The 21,310-nt window shown below is 47.9% G+C and overlaps 2 protein-coding genes and 1 pseudogene across 5 annotated transcripts in view; 1 reads left to right on the top strand and 2 right to left on the bottom strand.

Annotated features, from left to right (window-relative positions):
* Positions 1–21,310, top strand: part of LOC147119790 (uncharacterized) — a 228,895-nt pseudogene that overhangs the window by 41,934 nt on the left and 165,651 nt on the right. The window lies entirely within an intron of this gene.
* On the bottom strand, positions 555–20,070 carry LOC147119791 (uncharacterized). Of its 3 annotated transcripts, XM_085985265.1 has the most exons (3): positions 19,133–20,070; position 18,702; positions 555–2,027 (listed from the first exon to the last, which is right to left on the bottom strand). In XM_085985265.1, exons 1-3 carry the CDS (start codon positions 20,023–20,025, stop codon positions 708–710), a joined length of 2,214 nt encoding a protein of 737 aa, XP_085841391.1. In that variant the 5' UTR covers positions 20,026–20,070; the 3' UTR covers positions 555–707. The 3 variants fall into 3 exon arrangements, with proteins under 3 accessions (XP_085841391.1, XP_085841392.1, XP_085841393.1); XM_085985266.1 differs by lacking the exon at position 18,702 and having other exon boundaries at positions 555–2,175; positions 19,196–20,070; XM_085985267.1 differs by lacking the exon at position 18,702 and having other exon boundaries at positions 562–981; positions 18,758–20,068.
* Positions 19,966–21,310, bottom strand: part of LOC147119792 (uncharacterized) — a gene marked incomplete at its 5' end in the record, with an annotated part of 41,935 nt that continues 40,590 nt past the window's right edge. Inside the window, one exon of the mRNA XM_085983654.1 lies at positions 19,966–20,050. The remainder of the gene's footprint in view (positions 20,051–21,310) is intronic.

Consider the following 21,310-nt stretch of genomic DNA (forward strand, 5'->3'; position numbering starts at 1 on the left):
TTGAAGTGCTCTTGCAGAGAGCCGGCACGATCTCAATGGGCCGAATGGCCACCTTCTGTGCTGTAACCATTCGATGATTCTATGAACACGTTAAACCTTCATAGAATAATTACCAGTCATTTTTAGACTGGAAACTTAACCCTGCCGTTTCACTTTCAGTCAGGAACAGATCGCAGTTTGACACCAATCTCTGATTTGACAGCACGTTTCCAGCATTCACCTTTGTTCTTCCTGACTCTAAACACAGTTATAAAGGAGCCTTCTGTTCCGTGCCTAGGAGCTCTGACCCATGGGAGAGAGCGGCTAGGACACATTCCTTACAGGCCTCAAGAATAACCTGCACGGGGACATTGCTGTCAGTGAAGAGAGACGAGAAAGACCAAAGTGCCGTTTGACCCTCTCAGTGTGGCCCTGAAGGACTGTGTCCAGGCTGTAGTTCTGTTCCCGCCGTACGATCCTCCCCCCAGATTGTCCTTTCTGAGCTCCAGCCAGGTGATATTAAACACTCAGGTGGGAACGTCAAAAATCCACAACAATGTGTTTAAAGCAAAGCTGATTTATTTGACATATATCCAGAATATTAAACTCCAGCCCAGTTACAGGGGTTATTAACATCAGCAGAAACAAACCCCAGCTGTCAGAATGAACATGGTTCAGTTCGGGATGTGATTAACAGCAGCAAAAACAGCAGAATCCAACCTCTGCAGTCACTTGTGAACTCGCTGGTGTCTGAACAGGTTGGAAGCCCGACTGAAGCCCTTCCCACACTGAGAGCAGGTGAACGGCCTCTCTCCGGTGTGAACTCGCTGGTGTTTCACCAGGCTGGATGAACACGTGAATCCCTTCCCACACTCGGAGCAGGTGAAAGGCCTCTCCCCGGTGTGAACTCGCTGGTGTATCAGAAGGTCGGATGAACACGTGAATCCCTTCCCACACTCGGAGCAGGTGATAGGCCACTCCCCGGTGTGAATTCGCTGGTGTCTCAGCAGATCCTTTTTGCTTTTAAATCTCTTCTCACAGTCAGAACATTTAAAAGGTCTATCATCAGTGTGAACTCGCTGGTGTGTCAGCAGGTTGGATGAATAAGTGAACCTCTTCCCACACTCGGAGCAGGTGAACGGCCTCACCCCGGTGTGAACCCGCTGGTGTGTCAGCAGGTGCTGTTTGCTTTTAAATCTCTTCTCACAGTCAGAACATTTAAAAGGTCTATCATCAGTGTGAACAAGCTGGTGTGTCAGCAGGTTGGATGACTGAATGAATCCCTTCCCACACTCAGAGCAGGTGAACGGCCTCTCCCCAGTGTGAACTCGCTGGTGACTCAGCAGGTGGAATGAACAAGTGAATCCCTTCCCACACTCAGAGCAGGTGAACTGCCTCTCCCCGGTGTGAACTCGCTGGTGTGTCAGCAGCTGCTGTTTGCTTTTAAATCTCTTCTCACAGTCAGAACATTTAAAAGGTCTATCATCAGTGTGAACTTGCTGGTGCTGCAGCAGGTTGGATGAACACGTGAATCCCTTCCCAAACTGAGAGCAGGTGAACGGCCTCTCCCCGGTGTGAACTCGCTGGTGTCTCAGCAGCTGCTGTCTGCTTTTAAATCTCTTTTCACAGTCAGAACATTTAAAAGGTCTATCATCAGTGTGAACAAGCTGGTGTGTCAGCAGGATGGATGACTGAGTGAATCCCTTCCCACACTCAGAGCAGGTGAAAGGCCTCTCCCCGGTGTGAACTCGCTGGTGTGTCAGAAGGTCGGATGAACACGTGAATCCCTTCCCACACTCGGGACAGGTGAACGGCCTCTTCCCAGTGTGAACTCGCTGGTGTGTCAGCAGATCCTTTTTGCTTTTAAATCTCTTCTCACAGTCAGAACATTTAAAAGGTCTCTTATCAGTGTGAACTTGCTGGTGCGCCAGCAGGCTGGATGAATTAGTGAATCCGTTCCCACACTCAGAGCAGGTGAACGGCCTCTCCCCGGTGTGAACTCGCTGGTGTTTCAGAAGTTCGGATGAACACATGAATCCCTTCCCACACTCAAAGCAGGTGAACGGCCTCTCCCCAGTGTGAACTCGCTGGTGTGCCAGCAGATCCTTTTTGCTTTTAAATCTCTTCTCACAGTCAGAACATTTAAAAGGTCTCTTATCAGTGTGAACACGCTGGTGTGTCAGCAGCTGCTGTTTGCTTTTAAATCTCTTCTCACAGTCAGAACATTTAAAAGGTCTATCATCAGTGTGAACTCGCTGGTGCTGCAGCAGGCTGGATGAACACCTAAATCTCTTCCCACACTCAGTGCAGGTGAACAGCCTCTCCCTGGTGTGAGTGCGCTTGTGTCTCGACAGGCCAGAGGATCGGCTGAAGCATTGTCCACACACAGAACACGTGAACGGTTTCTCCCCGCTGTGAACGGTGCTTTCTGCTTCCATGCTCAAAGGTCCTGATGAAACGAGTGACTCTGTCAGATCTTGAAGTGATGTTTGGTTTGAGTTTCCCGTCTGCAAATCCTCCCCTTCGAACACCCTGGAAAATGAATTTAAAACAGGAAAAAGGGAGGGTGAGAGAGAACCCACAAAAACACAAAGGCAGGTTGTGAAATTGAGCTGAATGAATCTGGGAATTTGTGGGGCCAGCACTAGAAAAAAGTGACCATGAAAGCTGCCGGATTGTCGTAAAAACCCAACTGGTTCACTAATGTCCTTCAGGGAAGGGAACCCGCCACCCGGTCTGGGCCTACACAAGACTCTGGCCTCTATGGGAGGAGAAAGAGCGAGGTGGGAGGGGAGGGGAGGAGAGCGAATTTATACATCTGTAACTCGACTAGAACTTTGACAGAACCTCCCAAACACACGACCTCCACCACCTAGAAGGACAAGGACAATAGTTGCATGGGAACACCATCACATCCCAGTTCCCCTCCAAATAACACACTATCCTGACTTGGGCATATATTGCCTTTCCTACGTCGTCGCTGGGTGAAAATCCTGGAACTCCTCACCTAACAGCATTCCAAGAGTACCTTCACCACACGGACTGCAGAGGTTTAAGAAGAAGGCCCAGCATCACCTTCTCAACGGGCAACTGGGGACTGGCAATATCAGCTGGCCTTGCTAGTGACACCCACATCAAATGTTATTTAAAAAATCTGGACATATAAAATGGATTAAAAGCCTCGGCAGAAATACTTGTTCCTAAAATGATAATCTATTACACTGTACGGACAATGTCTGTTTAGTAACTTAATGTCCCCTAGAATCCACCTCCCTTCACAGTCTCACATTGGAAATTGTTGGGTCCCACTGGGCTGAGAAGTACTGGGGGTTAAACCCAGCAGCTTCTCCCCCCTCTCCACTCCAGCTCAAACTGATGCAACAAGAAAGCCCTACACAGGAGGCCAGGGACCGAGTTCCACATCCACCGCCCACCCTGATGCTAACCAGCTCTGAATTGCTCCCTCTGCTGTATAAATGCAAGTTGTTGTGTTTCTTGTCTGAGGGAGGGGCTGCACCCTGGGGTTAATTGTGCCGGAGTCCTGGCCGCACGTCCGCCGGCTCTGACTGGGGGCCTGAGACCCACACTCGGTGTTGCTGAGGGATTCTAACCCTGGGACTGCACATGGGGACTGTAACCCTGGGAATGTACATGTGGATTCCAACCCTGGGACTGTACATGGAGATTCTAACCCTGAGACTGTACATGGGGATTCCAACCCTGAGACTGTACATGGAGATTCTAACCCTGGGACTGTACATGGGGATTCTAACCCTGAGACTGTACATGGGGATTATAACCCTGGGAATGTACATGTGGATTCCAACCCTGGGACTGTACATGGAGATTATAACCCTGGGAATGTACATGGGGATTCTAACCCTGGGACTGTACTTGGGGATTCTAACCCTGGGACTGTACATGGGGATTCCAGCCCTGGGACTGTACATGGAGATTATAACCCTGGGAATGTACATGGGGATTCTAACCCTGGGACTGTACATGGGGATTCCAACCCTGGGACTGAACATGTAGATTCTAACCCTGGGAATGTACATGGGGATTCTAACCCTGGGTCTGTACATTGGGATTCTACCCTGGGACTGTACATGGGGATTCTAACACTGGGACTGTACATGGGGATTCCGACCCCGGGACTGTACATGGGGATTCCAACCCTGGGACTGTACATGCGGATTCTAACCCTGGGACTGTACATGGGGATTCCAACCCTGGGACTGTACATTGGGATTCTAACCCTGGGACTGTACATGGGGATTCCAACCCTGGGACTGTACATGGGGATTCTAACCTTTGGACTGTACATGGGGATTCCAACCCTGGGACTGTACATGGGGATTCCAACCCTGGGACTGTACATGGGGATTCTAACCTTTGGACTGTACATGGGGATTCCAACCCTGGGACAATATATGGGGATTCCAACCCTGGGACTGTACATGAGGATTCCAACCCTGGGACTGTACATGGGGATTCTAACCCTGGGACTGTACATGGGGATTCCAACCCTGGGAATGTACATGGGGATTCGAACCCTGGGACTGTACACGGGGATTCTAACCCTGGGACTGTACATGGGGATTCCAACCCTGGGACTGTACATGGGGATTCGAACCCTGGGACTGTACATGCGGTTTCCAACCCTGGGATTGTACATGGGGATTCTAACCCTGGGACTGTACATGGGGATTCTACCCCTGGGACTGTACATGAGGATTCCAACCCCCTGCGACTGTACATGGGGATTCCAACCCCCTGGGACTGTACATGGGGATTCCAACCCCCTGGGACTGTAAATGGGGATTCCAACCCTGGGACTGTACATGGGGATTCCAACCCTGGGACTGTACATGGCGATTCCAACCCTGGGACTGTACATGGGCTTTCCAACCCTGGGACTGTACATGGGGATTCCAACCCTGGGACTGTACATGGCGATTCCAACCCTGGGACTGTACATGGGGTTTCCAACCCTGGGACTGTACATGGGGATTCCAACCCTGGGACTGTACATGGGGATTCCAACCCACTGGAACTGTACATGGGGATTCTAACCCTGGGATTGTACATGGGGATTCCAACCCTGGGGACTGTACATGGGGATTCTAACACTGGGACTGTACACAGGGATTCCAACCCCCTGGCACTGTACATGGGGATTCCAACCCCCTGGGACTGTACATGGGGATTCCAACCCTGGGACTGTACATGGGGATTCCAACCCCCTGGGACTGTACATGGGGATTCTAACACTGGGACTGTACACAGGGATTCCAACCCCCTGGGACTGTACATGGGGATTCCAACCCCCTGGGACTGTACATGTGGATTCCAACCCTGGGACTGTACATGGGGATTCCAACCCTGGGACTGTACATGGGGATTCCAACCCTGGGACTGTACATGGGGATTCCAACCCTGGGACTGTACATGGGGATTCCAACCCTGGGACTGTATATGAGGATTCCAACCCTGGGACTGTACATGGGGATTCCAACCCTGGGACGGTACATGGGGATTCCAACCCTGGGACTGTACATGGGGACTCCAACCCTGGGACTGTACATGGGGATTCCGACCCCGGGACTGTACATGGGGTTTCTAACCCTGGGACTGTACATAGGGATTCCAACCCTGGGACTGTACATGGGGAACCAACCCTGGGACTGAACATGGGGATTCTACACTGGGACTGTACATGGGGATTCTAACCCTGGGATTGTACATGGGGAACCAACCCTGGGACTGTACATGGTGATTCTAACCCTGGGACTGTACATGGGGATTCCAACGCTGGGACTGTACATGGGGATTCTAACCCTGGGATTGTACATGGGGAACCAACCCTGGGACTGTACATGGGGATTCCAACCCTGGGACTGTACATGGAGATTCCAACCCTGGGACTGTACATGGGGAACCAACCCTGGGACTGTACATGGGGATTCTAACCCTGGGATTGTACATGGGGAACCAACCCTGGGACTGTAGATGGAGATTCTAACCCTGGGACTGTACATGGGGAACCAACCCTGGGACTGTACATGGGGATTCTACACTGGGACTGTACATGGGGATTCCAACCCTGGGACTGTACATGGGGATTCTAACCCTGGGACTGTACATCGGGATTCCAACCCTGGGACTGTACATGGGGATTCCAATCCTGGGACTGTACATGCGGTTTCCAACCCTGGGACTGTACATGGGGATTCTAACCCTTGGACTACAAATGGGGATTCTAACCCTGGGACTGTACATGGGGATTCCAACCCTGGGACTGTACATGGGGATTCTAACCCTGGGACTGTACATGGGGATTCTAACCCTGGGATTGTACATGGGGATTCCAACCCTGGGACTTTACATGGGGATTCCAACCCTGGGACTGTACGTGGGGATTCCAACCCTGGGACTGTACATGGAGATTCCTGTCCTGGGACTGTACATGGGGATTCTAACCCTGGGACTGTACATGGGGATTCCAGTTCGGCGGCTCCTCTGTTACAATTGTGTGGGATGTTAACCGTATGCTTTGCTTTTACCAGCGCCTTCAGCCTTCAGGAGAGGTGGTGAGAAATCCGAAGTGTGGAGAGTTTGAATCAAATACCAGAAGGCTTGCATCCCTGGTTGGTGGGAATTGGGGAAGGAGATAGCAGAAGGGCAAGCCATAATTTTCCAATCTTCCCTGGATTTGGGGGAGGTGCCTGATGATTGGAAAGTGGCAAATGTGACACCATTGTTCATGAATGGGTGTGAGGAAAATCCAAGTCACTACAGGCTGGTCAGTTTAACATCAGTGGTGGGTAAAGTATTAGAAACAATAATCAAGGAACAAAATTAACGGGCATTTGGAGGTTTAAGCTAATTAAGGAAAGCCAACACAGGTTTGTAAAAGGCAGATCATGTTTGACTGATCTAATTGAATTTTTTGATGAAGTAACAGAGAGGATTGATGAAGGGAATGCAGTGGATGTTGTTTACACGGATTTTCAGAAGACGTTTGACAAAGTACCACATAGAAGAATTGTTAACAAAATTGAGGCTCATGGAATAGGTGGGTCAGTGACAGCTTGGATAAGAAATTGGCTTAAGGACAGAAAACAGCGAGTTGTGGTAAATGGCTGTTTTTCAGACTGGAGGATGGTAGACAGTGGTGTTCCCCAAGAGTCAGTGCTGAGGCCACTGCTTTTTTTGATATATATAAATGACCTGGATATTGGAATACAAAGTAGAATTTCTACATTTGTCGATGACACCAAACTTGGGGGTGTGGCAAGCAGTGATGATATCAATCGACGCAACAGGACATAGAAAGGCTAGCAGAATGGGCAGACAAGTGGCAGATGGAATTTAATACAGAGAAGTGTGAGGTGATGCATTTTGGCAGAAGGAACAGGGAGAGGCAATATACACTGAATGGCACAGTTTTAAAGAGTGTGCAGGGACAGAGGGACCTGGGAGTTAATGTGCATAGGCCCCTGAAGGTGGCAGGACATATTGAGAGAGTGGTTAACAAAGCATATGGGATCTTGGGCTTTATAAATAGAGGTATTCAGTACAAAAGTAGAGAAGTTATGCTCAACCTTTATAAAGCGCTGATTAGGCCACACTGGAGTAGTGCGTCCAGTTCTGGTCACCACACTTTCAGAAGGATGTGAAGGCCCTTGAGAGGGTGCAGAGGAGATTTACCAGAATGGTTCCGGGGATGGAGGATCTTAGCTACAAGGACAGGTTGGAGAAGCTAGATTTGTTTTCATTAGAGCAAAGTAGGTTGAGGGGCGATTTGATAGAGGTGTACAAGATTATGATGGGTTTGGATAGGCTAGACAGGGAAAGGCTGTTCCCACTAGTTGATGGTACAAGGACTAGGGGGACACAGATTTAAGGTTTTGGGCTAGAGATACAGGGGGATGTGAGGAAAAACATTTTTATGCAGCGAGTGGTGAGGACCTGGAACTCACTGCCAACGGAAGTGGTGGAAGTGGAGACACTTAATGTTTTCAAGGGGAGACTGGATAGGCATTTGAGGGAAATAAACTTGCAGGGCTACGGGGCTCGAGCGGGGGAATGGGACTGACTGGATTGCTGTACAGAGAGCCGGCACGGACTCAATGGGCTGAATGACCTCCTCTGTGCCGTCATGACTGTATAAAGGTGCTGGCTCTGGCTGGGTTCAGTTCTGTACTCACTGGTTCCCCTCCCTCTCCTCCCCTGAAGGTGCTGACTCTGGCTGGGTTCAGGTTAACATTCACAGGTTCTCCTCCCTCTCCTCCCCTGAAGGTGCTGACTCTGGCTGGGTTCAGTTCTACACTCACTGGTTACCCTCCCTCTCCTCCCCTGAAGGTGCTGACTCTGGCTGGGTTCAGTTCTACACTCACTGGTTCCCCTCCCTCTCCTCCCCTGAAGGTGCTGACTCTGGCTGGGTTCAGTTCTACACCCAGTGGGACCCTTGAAGACCGCCCACTCGTGGTTCCTTTACAAAGATGACCGCGCACGCGCAATATCAAGTAAGATGGCGACGCACAGACCCTCCGTTTTCCTTTACAAAGATGGCGGTTGTTAACCTGGGCCTATTACCGGGAAAAAGCCTCCGAGCTGGAAACGCGGGATCTGTAGGCTCTCATTTAAGGCTTGCGGCCTACACCAGGTGTTTATGAAATCCACCCGCCAGGTGCATTACCTTCCTGCGCCCCACTGATTCGTAATCGGCGTAAATCGCGTCTGCAACTTTTCTCCGCTTGTCGCACTCGCCGTTCCGGATCACAATGACACTGCGCATGCTCCAAATTGTGGCGGGCGCTGCGCCTGCGCACTGGGCTCCTCCAGTGGAATGGGGTACTTTCTCCCCCGCAGAGCATTCCCCCATTGAAAGGCCCAAATTGTGAATGGAGAATGAGATTCTGTGATCCCATTGAGAGAAAAGTCATCAATAATTCACACTGAAACCCAAGTGCACGGGCACTCTGCCATGGTTCAGTCCTGGATGTGATTACTAACAGAATCCAAACCCCTGCAGTCACATGTGAACTCACTGGAGTCTCAGCAGGTGGGGTGAATTTCTTCCCACACACAGGATATTGAAACATCCTCTCTCCAGTATCAATGCGCTGATCGTGCATCAGCTGATTTGAACTTAGAAAGCTTTTCTCGCAGTCAGAGTATTTACAGCAACAGTTCTCAATGTGGACACTCTGGAGTGTCAACAGTTGGGACAACGGAGTGAATCCCTTCCCACATGTGAAATATCTAAATGGTCTCTCTCCAGTGTGACTGTGCTGGTGTGTCAGTAAATGGGATGGTCGATTGAATCACTTTCCACATACAGAGCAGTGAATGGATTCTCCCCCTTACGAATATGTTGGGGTGGGAATAGATGAGATAAGCGAGTGACTCTATCCACAACCAGCTGGTGAACAGCCTCTCTTCCCCGGTCTGACTGTTTCGATGAGTTTGCACCTCAGACGGGCAACTGAACCCATTCCCACATTCCCCACATTTACACTGTTCATTCAGGTGGGTGCACGAGTCTCACAGACTAGACAATTTGTTAAAAGTGGATCCAGGCACAGAACATGTGTCCTGTTTCTCCCCACTGTGATTGGTGTTTTTTCCTTCTATATCCAAACGCCGATAATATTCAGGTCCTGATAATCCGATTAATATGTCAGATCTTGACACAATGTTTGGATTCAGTTTCCATCTGCAGATTCTCCCCTTCTAATACCCTCATATGGTGTTTACAACAGGATAGAACTTCAGAACAGACAAATCTAGTTTCTATGCAACATCCTTTTCTCTCCTGTCCCTCCTAAGCTGTAAATTCCCCATTCTGCACACTCTCCCTTCATCCTTACTGTCTAAAAACAACATTCATTACATCATCTGGGATTTTGTGTCTCCCCTTCTCTCCAGAAACATAGAAACATAGAAGATAGGAGCAGGAGTAGGCCATTCGGCCCTTCGAGCCTGCTCCGCCATTCAATGAGATCATGGCTGATCATCCAAATTCAGTAACCGGTCCCTGCCTTCTCCCCATATCCCTTGATCCCTTTAGCCTTAAGAAATATATCCAACTCTTTCTTGAATATACTTAATGAACTGGCCTCCACCGCCCTCTGTGGCAGAGAATTCCACAGGTTCACCACTCTCTGGGTGAAGAAATTCCTTCTCATTTCAGTCCTAAATGGCTTACCCCTTATCCTTAGACTATGACCCCTGGTTCTGGACTCCCCGGCCATCAGAAACATCCTTCCTGCATCTAGTCTGTCCAGGCCTGGCAGAATTTTATAGGTTTCGATGAGATCCCCTCTCAATCTTCTAAACTCCAGTGAGTATAAGCCCAATCGACACAATCTCTCCTCATACGTCATTCCTGCCATCCCAGGTATCAGCCTGGTGAATCTTCGCTGCACTCCTTCCATGGCAAGAATGTCCTTCCTCAGGTAAGGCGACCAAAACTGCACACAATACTCAAGGTGTGGTCTCACCAAGGCCCTGTACAACTGCAGCAAGACATCCTTGTTCTTGTACTTGAACCCTCTTGCTACGAAGGCCAACATACCATTTGCCTTCTTAACCGCCTGCTGCACCTGCATGCTTACCTTCAGCGACTGGTGTACAAGAACACCCAGGTCTCTTTGCACTTCCCCTTATCTATTACCATTCAAATAATAATCTGCCTTCCTGTTTTTGCCACCAAAGTGGATAACCTCACATTTATCCACATTATAGTGCATTTGCCATGTTTCTGCCCAATCACCCAACCTGTCCAAATCGTGCTGGAGTTTCACGACATCCTCCTCACAGCATACCCTCCCACCCAGCTTTGGAACTGAATCTGGCTGGGTGCAATTAGTTAACCTCTACATTTTGGTAGGAAGAACGAGGAGAGGCAATATAAACTAAAGGGTACAATTCTATAGGGGGTGCCTGAACAGAGGGACCTGGGGGTATATGTGTACAAATCGTTGAAGGCAGCAGGGCAGGTTGAGAAAGTGGTTTAAAAAGCATACGGGATCCTGGGCTTCATAAATAGAGGCTTAGAGTACAAAAGCAAGGAAGTTATGATGAACTTTTATAAAACACTGGTCTGACCTCTCTGGAGTATAGAATAATGAGAGGTGATCTCATTGAAACATACAAGATTCTGAAGGGGTTGACAGGGTAGATGCTGAGAGGTTGTTTCCCCTGACTGGAGTGTCTAGAACCAGGGGGCATAGTCTCAGGTTAAGGGGTAGGCCATTTAAGACCAAGATGAGGAGGAGTGTTGTGAATCTTTGGAATTCTCTGCCCCAGAGGGCTGTGAATGCTGAGTCTTTGAATATATTCAAGGCTGAGATAAATAGATTTTTGGACTCTAGGGGAATCAAGGGATATGGAGATCGGGCGGGAAAGTGCAGTTGAGGTCGATGATCAGCCATGATCTTACTGAATGGCGGAGCAGGCTCGAGGGACCGTGGGACCTACTCCTGCTCTTATTTCTTATGTTCTTATGAGCTCAACTGGAGTATTGTGTCCAATTCTGGGCACCACACTTTAGGAAGGATGTGAAGGCCTTTGAGATAGTGCGGAAAAGATTTGTTCTGGAAAAAATGGTTCCAGGGACGAGAGATTTCAGTTACGTGGATAGACTAGCGAAGCTGGGGTTGTTCTCCTTGGAGCAGAGAAGGTTGAGAGGAGATTTGATAGACATCATGTTCAACAGCATGAGGGGTCTAGACAGAGTAGATAGAGAGAAGCTGTTCCCATTGGTGGAAGGGTCGAGAACCAGAGGACACAGATTTAAGGTGATTAGCAGAGGAACCAAAGGTGACATGGGGGAAACTTTTTTACGCAGTGAGTGGTTAGGATCTGGAATTCACTGCCTGAAAGGGTGGTGGAGGCAGGTTCAACTGTGGCTTTCAAAAGGGAATTGGATAAATACCTGAAGGAAAAATGTTGGCAGGGCTACGAGGAAAGGGTGGGGGAGTGGGACTAGCTGAAGTGCTCTTGCAGAGAGCCGGCACGGGCTCGATGGGCCTCCTGCTGTACTCTAACGAGTCTATAATTCTAGAGCTTCACCATCAGCTGACTCAGGACATTCTGAAGGGGGAGGGTGAACAGGCAGAGGTCGTGGTTCACATTGGGATCAACGACATAGGGAGGAAGAGGGATGAGGTCCTGCAGCAAGAATTTAGGGAGCTAGGTAGCAGATTAAAGAGTAGGACCTCAAAGGTTGTAATCTCTGGATTACTCCCGGTGCCATGTGCTAGTGAGTATAGGAATAGGAGGATAGAGCAGATGAATGCGTGGCTAAAGAGTTGGTGCAGGAGGGAGGGCTTTAGTTTCCTGGATCACTGGGCCTGCTTCTGGGGAAGGTGGGACTTGTACAAGTCGGACGGGTTGCACCTGAACCAGAACGGGACAAATATCCTTGCGGGGAGGTTTGCTAGCACTGTTCGGGGGGGTTTAAACTAAAATGGCAGGGGGTTGGGAACCTGAGCAGGGAGACAGAGGAAAGGAAAACAGGGATAAAAACAAAAGATAGGAAGGAGAAAAACAAAAGTGGCTGTCAGAGAAATCAACAGTTAAATCAAACGTGGCCACAGTAAATAATAATTCTAATAGGTCTAAGAGCGTTAAAAAAACAAGCCTGAAGGCTTTGTGTCTTAATGCGAGGAGCATTTGTAATAAGGTGGATGAATTGGCTGTGCAAATAGAGGTAAACGAATATGATTTGGTTGGGATTACGGAAACGTGGCTCAAGGATGGCCAAGACTAGGAACTCAACATCCAGGGGTATTCGATATTCAGGAAAGATAGGCAAAAAGGAAAGGGAGGTGGGGTAGCATTACTGGTTAAAGAAGGGATTAATACAATTGTAATGAAGGATATTAGCTCTGATGATGTGGGATCTGTATGGGTAGAATTGAGAAATACTAAGGGGAAAAAAACATTAGTGGGAGTGGTATATAGACCTCCAAACAGTAAGGCGGAGGTTGGGGATGACATTAAAAGGGAAATTAAAGAAGCGTGCAATAAGGGCACAGCAGTCATCATGGGTGACTTTAATCTACATATAGATTGGGCCAACCAAATTAGTAACAACACTGTGGAGGAGGAATTTACCTGGAGTGTTTACAGGATGGTTTCCTGGACCAATATGTCGAGGAACCAACCAGAGATCAGGCCATCTTAGACTGGGTATTATGTAATGAGAAAGGATTAATTAGCAATCTTGTTGTACGAGGCGCCTTGGGTCGGAGCGATCATAATATGATCGAATTCTTCATTAAGATGGAGAATGAAGTAGTTGACTCAGAGACAAGGGTCCTCAATTTAAATAAAGGAAACTACGATGGTCTGAGGAGCGAGTTGGGTAGGATTGATTGGGGAATGGCACTCGGGTTGATGGTGGATAGGCAATGGCAAACATTCAAAGACCGAATGGATGAGCTACAGAATTTGTTCATCCCAGTTTGGCATAAAAATAAAACAAAAAAGGTGACTCAACCGTGGCTAACAAGGGAAATTAGGGATAGCATAAAATCCAAGGAGAGGACATATAAATTGGCTAGAAAAAACAATAATCCTGAGGATTGGGAGCAGTTTAGGAGTCAACAAAGGGATTAATTAAGAAAGGGAAAATAGAATATGAGAGTAAGCTTGCAGGGAACATAAAAACTGACTGTAAAAGCTTTTATAGATACGTGAAGAGAAAAAGATTGGTGAAGTCAAGCATAGGTCCCTTACAGTCAGAATCAGGGGAATTTATAATGGGAAACACGGAAATGGCAGACCAACTAAATACATACTTTGGTTCTGTCTTCACAAAGGAGGACACAAATAACCTCCCAGAGATGCCGGGGAACATAGGGTCTGATGAAAGGGAGGAACTGAAAGAAATCAGTATTTGTAGGGAAATGGTGTTAGGAAAATTGATGGGACTGAAGGCCGATAAATCCCCAGGGCATGATGGTCTACATCCCAGGGTACTTAAGGAAGTGGCCCTAGAGATAGTAGATGCATTGCTGGTCATCTTCTAGAACTTGATAGACTCTGGAACGGTACCCATGGATTGGAGGGTAGCTAATGTTACCCCACTATTCAAAAAAGGTGGGGGAGAAAAAACCGGGGAATCATAGACCGGTAAGCCTGACATCGGTAGTGGGGAAAATGCTAGAGTCTATTATAAAAGATGTAATAGCAGAGCACTTGGAAAGCAGTGACAGGATCGGACAAAGTCAACATGGATTTACAAAAGGTAAATCATGCTTGACTAATCTACTGGAATTTTTTGAGGATGTAACTGGTAAAATAGATAAGGGAGAACCAGTGGATGTGCTGTATTTGGACTTTCAGAAGGCTTTCGATAAGGTCCCACATAAGAGATTAGCGTGCAAAATTAAGGCACATGGGATTGGGGGCAAGGTATTGACTTGGATAGAGAACTGGTTGGCGGACAGAAAGCAAAGAGTTGGAATAAACGAGTCATTTTCCGAGTGGCAGGCAGTGACTAGTGGGGTACCGCAAGGATCGGTCCTAGGACCCCAGCTGTTCACAATATATATTAATGATCTGGACGAGGGAATTGGATGTAATATCTCCAAATTTGCAGACGATACAAAGCTGGGTGGGAGGGTAAGCTGTGAGGAGGATGTCGTGAAACTCCAGTCCGATTTGGACAGGTTGGGTGATTGGGCAGAAACATGGCAAATGCACTATAATGTGGATAAATGTGAGGTTATCCACTTTGGTGGCAAAAACAGGAAGGCAGATTATTATTTGAATGGCAATAGATTGGGAGAAGGGGAAGTGCAAAGAGACCTGGGTGTTATTGTACACCAGTCGCTGAAGGTAAGCATGCAGGTGCAGCAGGCGGTTAAGCAGGCAAATGGTATGTTGGCCTTCGTAGCAAGAGGGTTCGAGTACAGGAACAAGGATGTCTTGCTACAGTTGTACAGGGCCTTGGTGAGACCGCACCTTGAGTATTGTGTGCAGTTTTGGTCACCTTACCTGAGGAAGGACATTCTTGCCATGGAGGGAGTGCAGCGAAGATTCACCAGGCTGATACCTGGGATGGCAGGAATGACGTATGAGGAGAGATTGTGTCGATTGGGCTTATACTCACTGGAGTTTAGAAGATTGAGAGGGGATCTCATCGAAACCTATAAAATTCTGTCAGGTCTGGACAGACTAGATGCAGGAAGGATGTTTCGGATGGCCGGGGAGTCCAGTACCAGGGGTCATAGTCTAAGGATAAGGGGTAAGCCATTTAGGACTGAAATGAGGAGGAATTTCTTCACCCAGAGAGTGGTGAACCTGTGGAATTCTCTGCCACAGAGGGCGGTGGAGGCCAGTTCATTAAATATATTCAAGATAGAGTTGGATATATTTCTTGAGGCTAAAGGGATCAAGGGATATGGGGAGAAGGCAGGGACAGGGTACTGAGTTTGGATGATCAGCCATGATCTCATTGAATGGCGGAGCAGGCTCGAAGGGCCGAATGGCCTACTCCTGCTCCTATCTTCTATGTCTAATTGACATCCATACACTTCCCAGTTGATGTCACTGGATTTCCACCAAGAGCAGGGGCAGTGCCTGATTCTCACTCTTAGTTAGCCCAGTGGTACTGAGGATAATTATAGCCCCTGAACTGCTGTCTTGTCAGAGGTCAACTAACAGCACAGATCAAGGATTGAACTTGGTATCTTCCTAGTCAGTAGTGCAGAGTGTTTTAAAGTGGAAGGCGGAGGGGGAGATCAGAATATTTAGAAAGAAATATCATTCCACCTTTAAAAGAAGCCATCGTCACTCTGCAAAGTTCTGAAGTCTTTCAATATTAACCAGGCAAGTCAAATGGATCATCAAAAATAGTGAGACATTTTAGAAAGGCTCAAGTCACTGACACAGACAGGTTACAATCACTGCACAGTACAGAAGGGAGCGACTGTTAATGGGAGCTCTGTGGGTGAAGTCTGCCGACACTCCAAGATAAACGGGTCTGTCTCTTTAACTATAAATATGGTGTGGAGATGCCGGAGTTGGACTGGGGTGGACAAATGTAAAAAGTCACACAACACCAGGTTATAGTCCAACAGCTTTATTTGAAATCACAAGCTTTCGGAGCGCTGCTCCTTCTTCAGGAGCGCTGCTCCTTCTCCCACTTCACCTGAAGAAGGAGCAGCGCTCCGAAAGCTTGTGATTTCAAATAAAGCTGTTGGACTATAACCTGGTGTTGTGTGACTTTTTACATTTAACTATAAATAGGCAGAGAAAGGGGAGTGCCTGTCCCTTTAAATATCTGGCCCATTCCACCAGGCAGTGGGAGGAGGAACAGCGCGCGGTCTCTTTATATCCTGACCCAGCGGGCCCCGCCGGATGGGCGGCCGCAGGGTCCTAAACTCCCCAAAACTTCTTACACTCGGGTTAACAGAACAACTGAAAAGCGCTCACACAAAGTGTTTGTTATATGTGTGAATGTGTAAACAAAACACATCATTCTTAATGTGTGCGAGCACATTTCACAGAGATAAATGATCTTCACCAATTATATTGCAGCATTTTATTTCCTTTTATTTAAAATGTAACTTCAGAGTGTTTAATACCTTTAACATTTATAAGAACATAAGAAATCGGAGCAGGAGTCGGCCATTCGGCCCCTCGAGCCTGCTCCGCCATTCAATGAGATCAAGGCTGATCTTCTGCCTCAACTCCATTCACCGGCCCTATCGCCATATCCCTTGATGCCCTTACTAGTCAGAAATCTATCGACTTCTGTTTTGAATATACCCAATGACTGAGCCTCCACAGCCCTCTGGGGTAGAGAATTCCAAAGATTCACCACCCTCTTTGTGAAGAAATTTCTTCTCATCTCAGTCCTGAATGGCCTACCCTTTATCCTGAGGCTGTGGCCTCTGGTTCTCGACTCCCCAGCCAAGATAAACATTCTCCCTGCATCCACCCTATCAAGCCCTGTAATAATTTTGTATGCTTCAATGAGATCCCCTCTCATTCTTCTGAATTCAAGAGAATACAGGCCTAGTTTACTCAATTTCTTCTCATAAGACAGTCCCGCCATCCCAGGAATCAATCTCATGGACCTTCATTGCACTCCCTCTATGGCAAGTATATCCTTCCTTAGGTAAGGAGACCAAAATTGTCCTTAGTACTCCAGATGTGGTCTCACCAAGGCCCTATATAATTGGAGTAAGACTTCTTTACTCCTGTACTCAAATCCTCTTGTAATGAAGGCCAGCATACCATTTGCCTTCCTAATGGCTTGCTGCACCTGCACATTCACTTTCAGTGACTTGTGTACAAGGACACCCAGGTCCCTTTGACCATCTGCATTCCCCAATCTTTCACCATTTAGGAAATACTCTGCCTTTCTACCAAAGTGGATAACTTCACATTTATCCACATTATATTCCATCTGCCATGTTCTCGCCCACTCACTGAGCCTGTCGCGATCCCCTTGAAGCCTCTTCACATCCTCTTCGCAAATGATAATGCCACCTAGCAGTTATTGATAACCCATTGTCTTGTGGGCTCTTGTTTAGAAAGTGATGTCACACTGACCATTCCGTTCCCAAGGTGAGCCTGTCTGTCCGCAGTATTCAGTGAGAAAGGGGATTAAATCACACCGAGGATAATGAGCAGCCACCCACCAGTCTCTGCACTTTATTGTCCAGTGATCACCTCACCATCACACAGAGCTCCTGATATAAACCTCCAGTGGGTGGTGATTGGTGCAGGGTCAGTGGTGGAGTTCCACAGCGGGAGTGATCCTGGAGTAACCCCATGGATGTTCCGGGTCGTGTATTTTCAGTTATCCTGGTGTCTAACACGCACACATCAATAAAACGGGGAATTCCTGGAAACACGCTGGAGATCAAATGTCTGTTGTATAATTGCTTTAGCAGTTAACAGGCTCCTGTGAACTCCCTCTGCTATTTTAATGCAGACTTTAATCAATTTAATTTAAACGGGTTTATTTTAAATGAGCTAACACCTGCCTTAAAATGGTAGACTCAGGATTATCACACACACACATTAAATCCTTGTGGAATAATTACCAGTCATTTTCAGACTGGAAACTTAATCCTGCCGTTTCACTTTCAGTCAGGAACAGATCGCAGTTTGACACCAATCTCTGATTTGACGGCACGTTTCCAGCATTCACCGTTGCTCTTCCTGACTCTAAACACAGTTGTAAAGAAGCCTTCTGTTCCATGCCGAGGAGCTCTAACCCATGGGAGAGAGCGGCTGGGACACATTCCTTACAGGCCTCAAGATTGACCTGCACGGGGACATTGCTGTCAGTGAAGAGAGACGAGAAAGACCAAAGTGCCATTTGCCCCTCTCAGTGTGGCCCTGAAGGACTGTGTCCAGGCTGTAGTTCTGTTCCTGCTGTACGATCCTCCCCCCAGATTGACCTTTCTGAGCTCCAGCCAGGTGATGTTGAACACTCAGGTGGGAACAACAAAAATCCACAACAATGTGTTTAAAGCAAACTGATTCATTTGACATTTATCCTGAATATTAAACTCCAGCCAGTTACAGGGGTTATTAACATCAGCAGAAACAAACCCCACCTGTCAGAATGAACACAATTCAGTCTGGGATGTGATTAACAGCAGCAATAACAGCAGAATCCAACCCCTGCAGTCACTTGTGAAATCGCTGGTGTTTCAGCAGGCAGGATGACCGAGTGAAACCCTTCCCATACACGGAGCAGGTGAACAGTGTCTACTCAGTGTGAACTCGCTGATGCACCATCAAGCGGGAGGAATGAGTGAATCCCTTCCCACACACGGGACATTTAATTGGTTTCTCTCCCTTGTGAACCCACTGGTGTTCCACCAGGTTAGCGGACTGAGTGAATCCCTTGCCACACACAGAGCAAGTGAACTGCCTCTCCTTTGTGTGACTGCGTTGGTGTGTCCGCAGGTGGAACGAGTGCCTAAACCTCTTGCCACAGTGAGAGCACTCGAATGGTCTCTCATCAGTGTGAACTATCATGTGCTTCTGCAAGCCAGATGAATTATTGAATCCCTTCCCACATATGGAGCAAGTGAATGTCCTCCCACCGGTGTGAATGTGCTGGTGTGACAGCAGGTTGGATGATTGAGTAAATCCCTTCCCACACACGGAGCAGGTGAACGGCCTCTCCCCAGTGTGAACTCGCTGGTGTGTCAGCAGGTGGGATGACCGAGTGAATCCCTTTGCACACTCAGTGCAGGTGAACGGTCTCTCTCCAGTGTGAACTCGCTGGTGTCTCAGCAGTTGGGATGACTGAGTGAATCCCTTCCCACACACGGAGCAGGTGAACGGCCTCTCACCAGTGTGAATTCGCTGGTGTGTCAGCAGGTGGGATGAATTATTGAATCCCTTCCCACACATGGAGCAGTTGAATGGCCTCTCCCCAGTGTGAACTCGCTGGTGTGTCAGAAGGTGGCATGACTGAGTGAATCTCTTCCCACACACGGAGCAGGTGAATGGCCTCTCCCCAGTGTGAACTCGCTGGTGTCTCAGAAGGGTGGATGACTGAATAAACCCCTTCCCACACTCAGAGCAGGTGAACGGTCTCTCCCCAGTGTGAACTCGCTGGTGTATCAGCATGGTGGATGACTGAGGGAATCCCTTCCCACACATGGAGCAGGAGAATGGCCTCTCCCCACTGTGAACTCGCTGGTGTGTCAGAAGGTGGGATGACTGAGTGAATCCCTTCCCACACATGGAGCAGGTGAACGGCCTCTCCCCAGTGTGACAGCGCCGATGAGTTTCCAGCTGGGACGGGGAACCAAATCCCTTCCCACAGTCCCCACATTTACATGGTTTCTCCTTGGAGTGTCTGCATTTGTGTCTTGACAGGCCAGATGATTGGTTGAAGCCTCGTCCACACACCGAGCACTTGTCTAGTTTCTGTGCACTGTGATTGGTGCTTTTTCCTTCCATATTCAAAATCTGATGATGTTCAGGTCTTGAGGAATTGAGTGACTCTGTCAGATCTTGATGTGATGTTTGGTTTGAGGTTCCCATCTGCAAATCCTCCCCTTCCAATACCCTGTAAAATGTGTTTACAAAAGTCATCACTGTAAATACAGGACAGAAATTCAAAATAGACAATTAAGAACATAAGAATATAAGAAACAGAAGCAGGAGTGGGCCATTCGGTCCTTCGCGCCTGCTCCACCATTCAATAAAATCATGGCTGATCTTCTACCTCAACACCACCTTCCCAAACTATCCCCACATCCTTTGATTCCTTTAGTATCCTAAAATCTATCGAGCCCTGTCTTGAATATACTCAAGACCTGAGCAGCCACAGCCCTCTGGGGTAGGGAATTCCAAAGATTCACCACCCTCTGAGTGAAGAAATGTCTCCTCATCTCAGTCTTAAATGGCCGACCCCATATTCTGAGACTCTGAGTTCACGTGCCGATGGGGCATTCTTTCCTCTCTTGTTCCCCTAAAGTTGTAAATCCCCATCCCACACACTCTCCCTCCTCCTGTGCTGAAATCCAAACATATCACATTATCTTCAACTGTTTTCCCTTCTCTCCGAGGTTCCCTGTCAGTGACCACTGAACCTTTGAACTAAGACTGACCCTTACAGGACCAGCAGCTTCGAACATGACATCACCACCTGCTTAATTGGATAAGTTAATTGGAAATGACCAGTGAGAGAGCTCGAGAGAGCTGTGAGATAATTATAAGGACAGGACAACTGTGAGCAACATTATCTTTCTAATTAGAGTTTAGAACAAGGGCAGTGAAGCTCTGACTGGCACAGAATCAAAGACAGGCTCAGAATTAAATGTTTCACTTGTGGAATAACAATGAAATGACAAGAGAGTGAAATATGCAATAAGGTAATGAACCAGGGACTGATACTGATCTCATTCGCCCAAAGGGAAAACACGTACTGGCGAGGAATTCAGTGAATTAACTGAGTTACCAGCAACTCACCGAGGCTTCTTCAGCAGCACCTCCCAAACCCACGGCCTCTTCCACCTAGAAGGACAAGGGCAGCAGGTGCATGGGAACACCACCACCTCCAAGTTCCCCTCCAAGTCACACACCATCTCGCTAAGTTCCTCGTTCTCAAGTTCCTGTCCAACACTCGTTTAAAATTCTTTATGGAATCAGCTTCCACCACCTTTTCAGTTCGAGGAGTCGAGATCCCGACCACTCGCTAAGTGAGAAAAATCCCTCTCCTCTCCCCTCTAGATCCTCCCTCTAGATCTTCTGCCAATGATTTTGAATCTATGACCTTTAGTTATTGATCCACTTTCCAGAGGGAATAATTTTTCTCTCTCTATTC

This window comes from Somniosus microcephalus, chromosome 4 (genome assembly GCF_052327205.1).
Source record: "Somniosus microcephalus isolate GS21.2 chromosome 4, FLI_Smic_1.0, whole genome shotgun sequence".
NCBI classification, from domain to species: domain Eukaryota; kingdom Metazoa; phylum Chordata; class Chondrichthyes; order Squaliformes; family Somniosidae; genus Somniosus; species Somniosus microcephalus.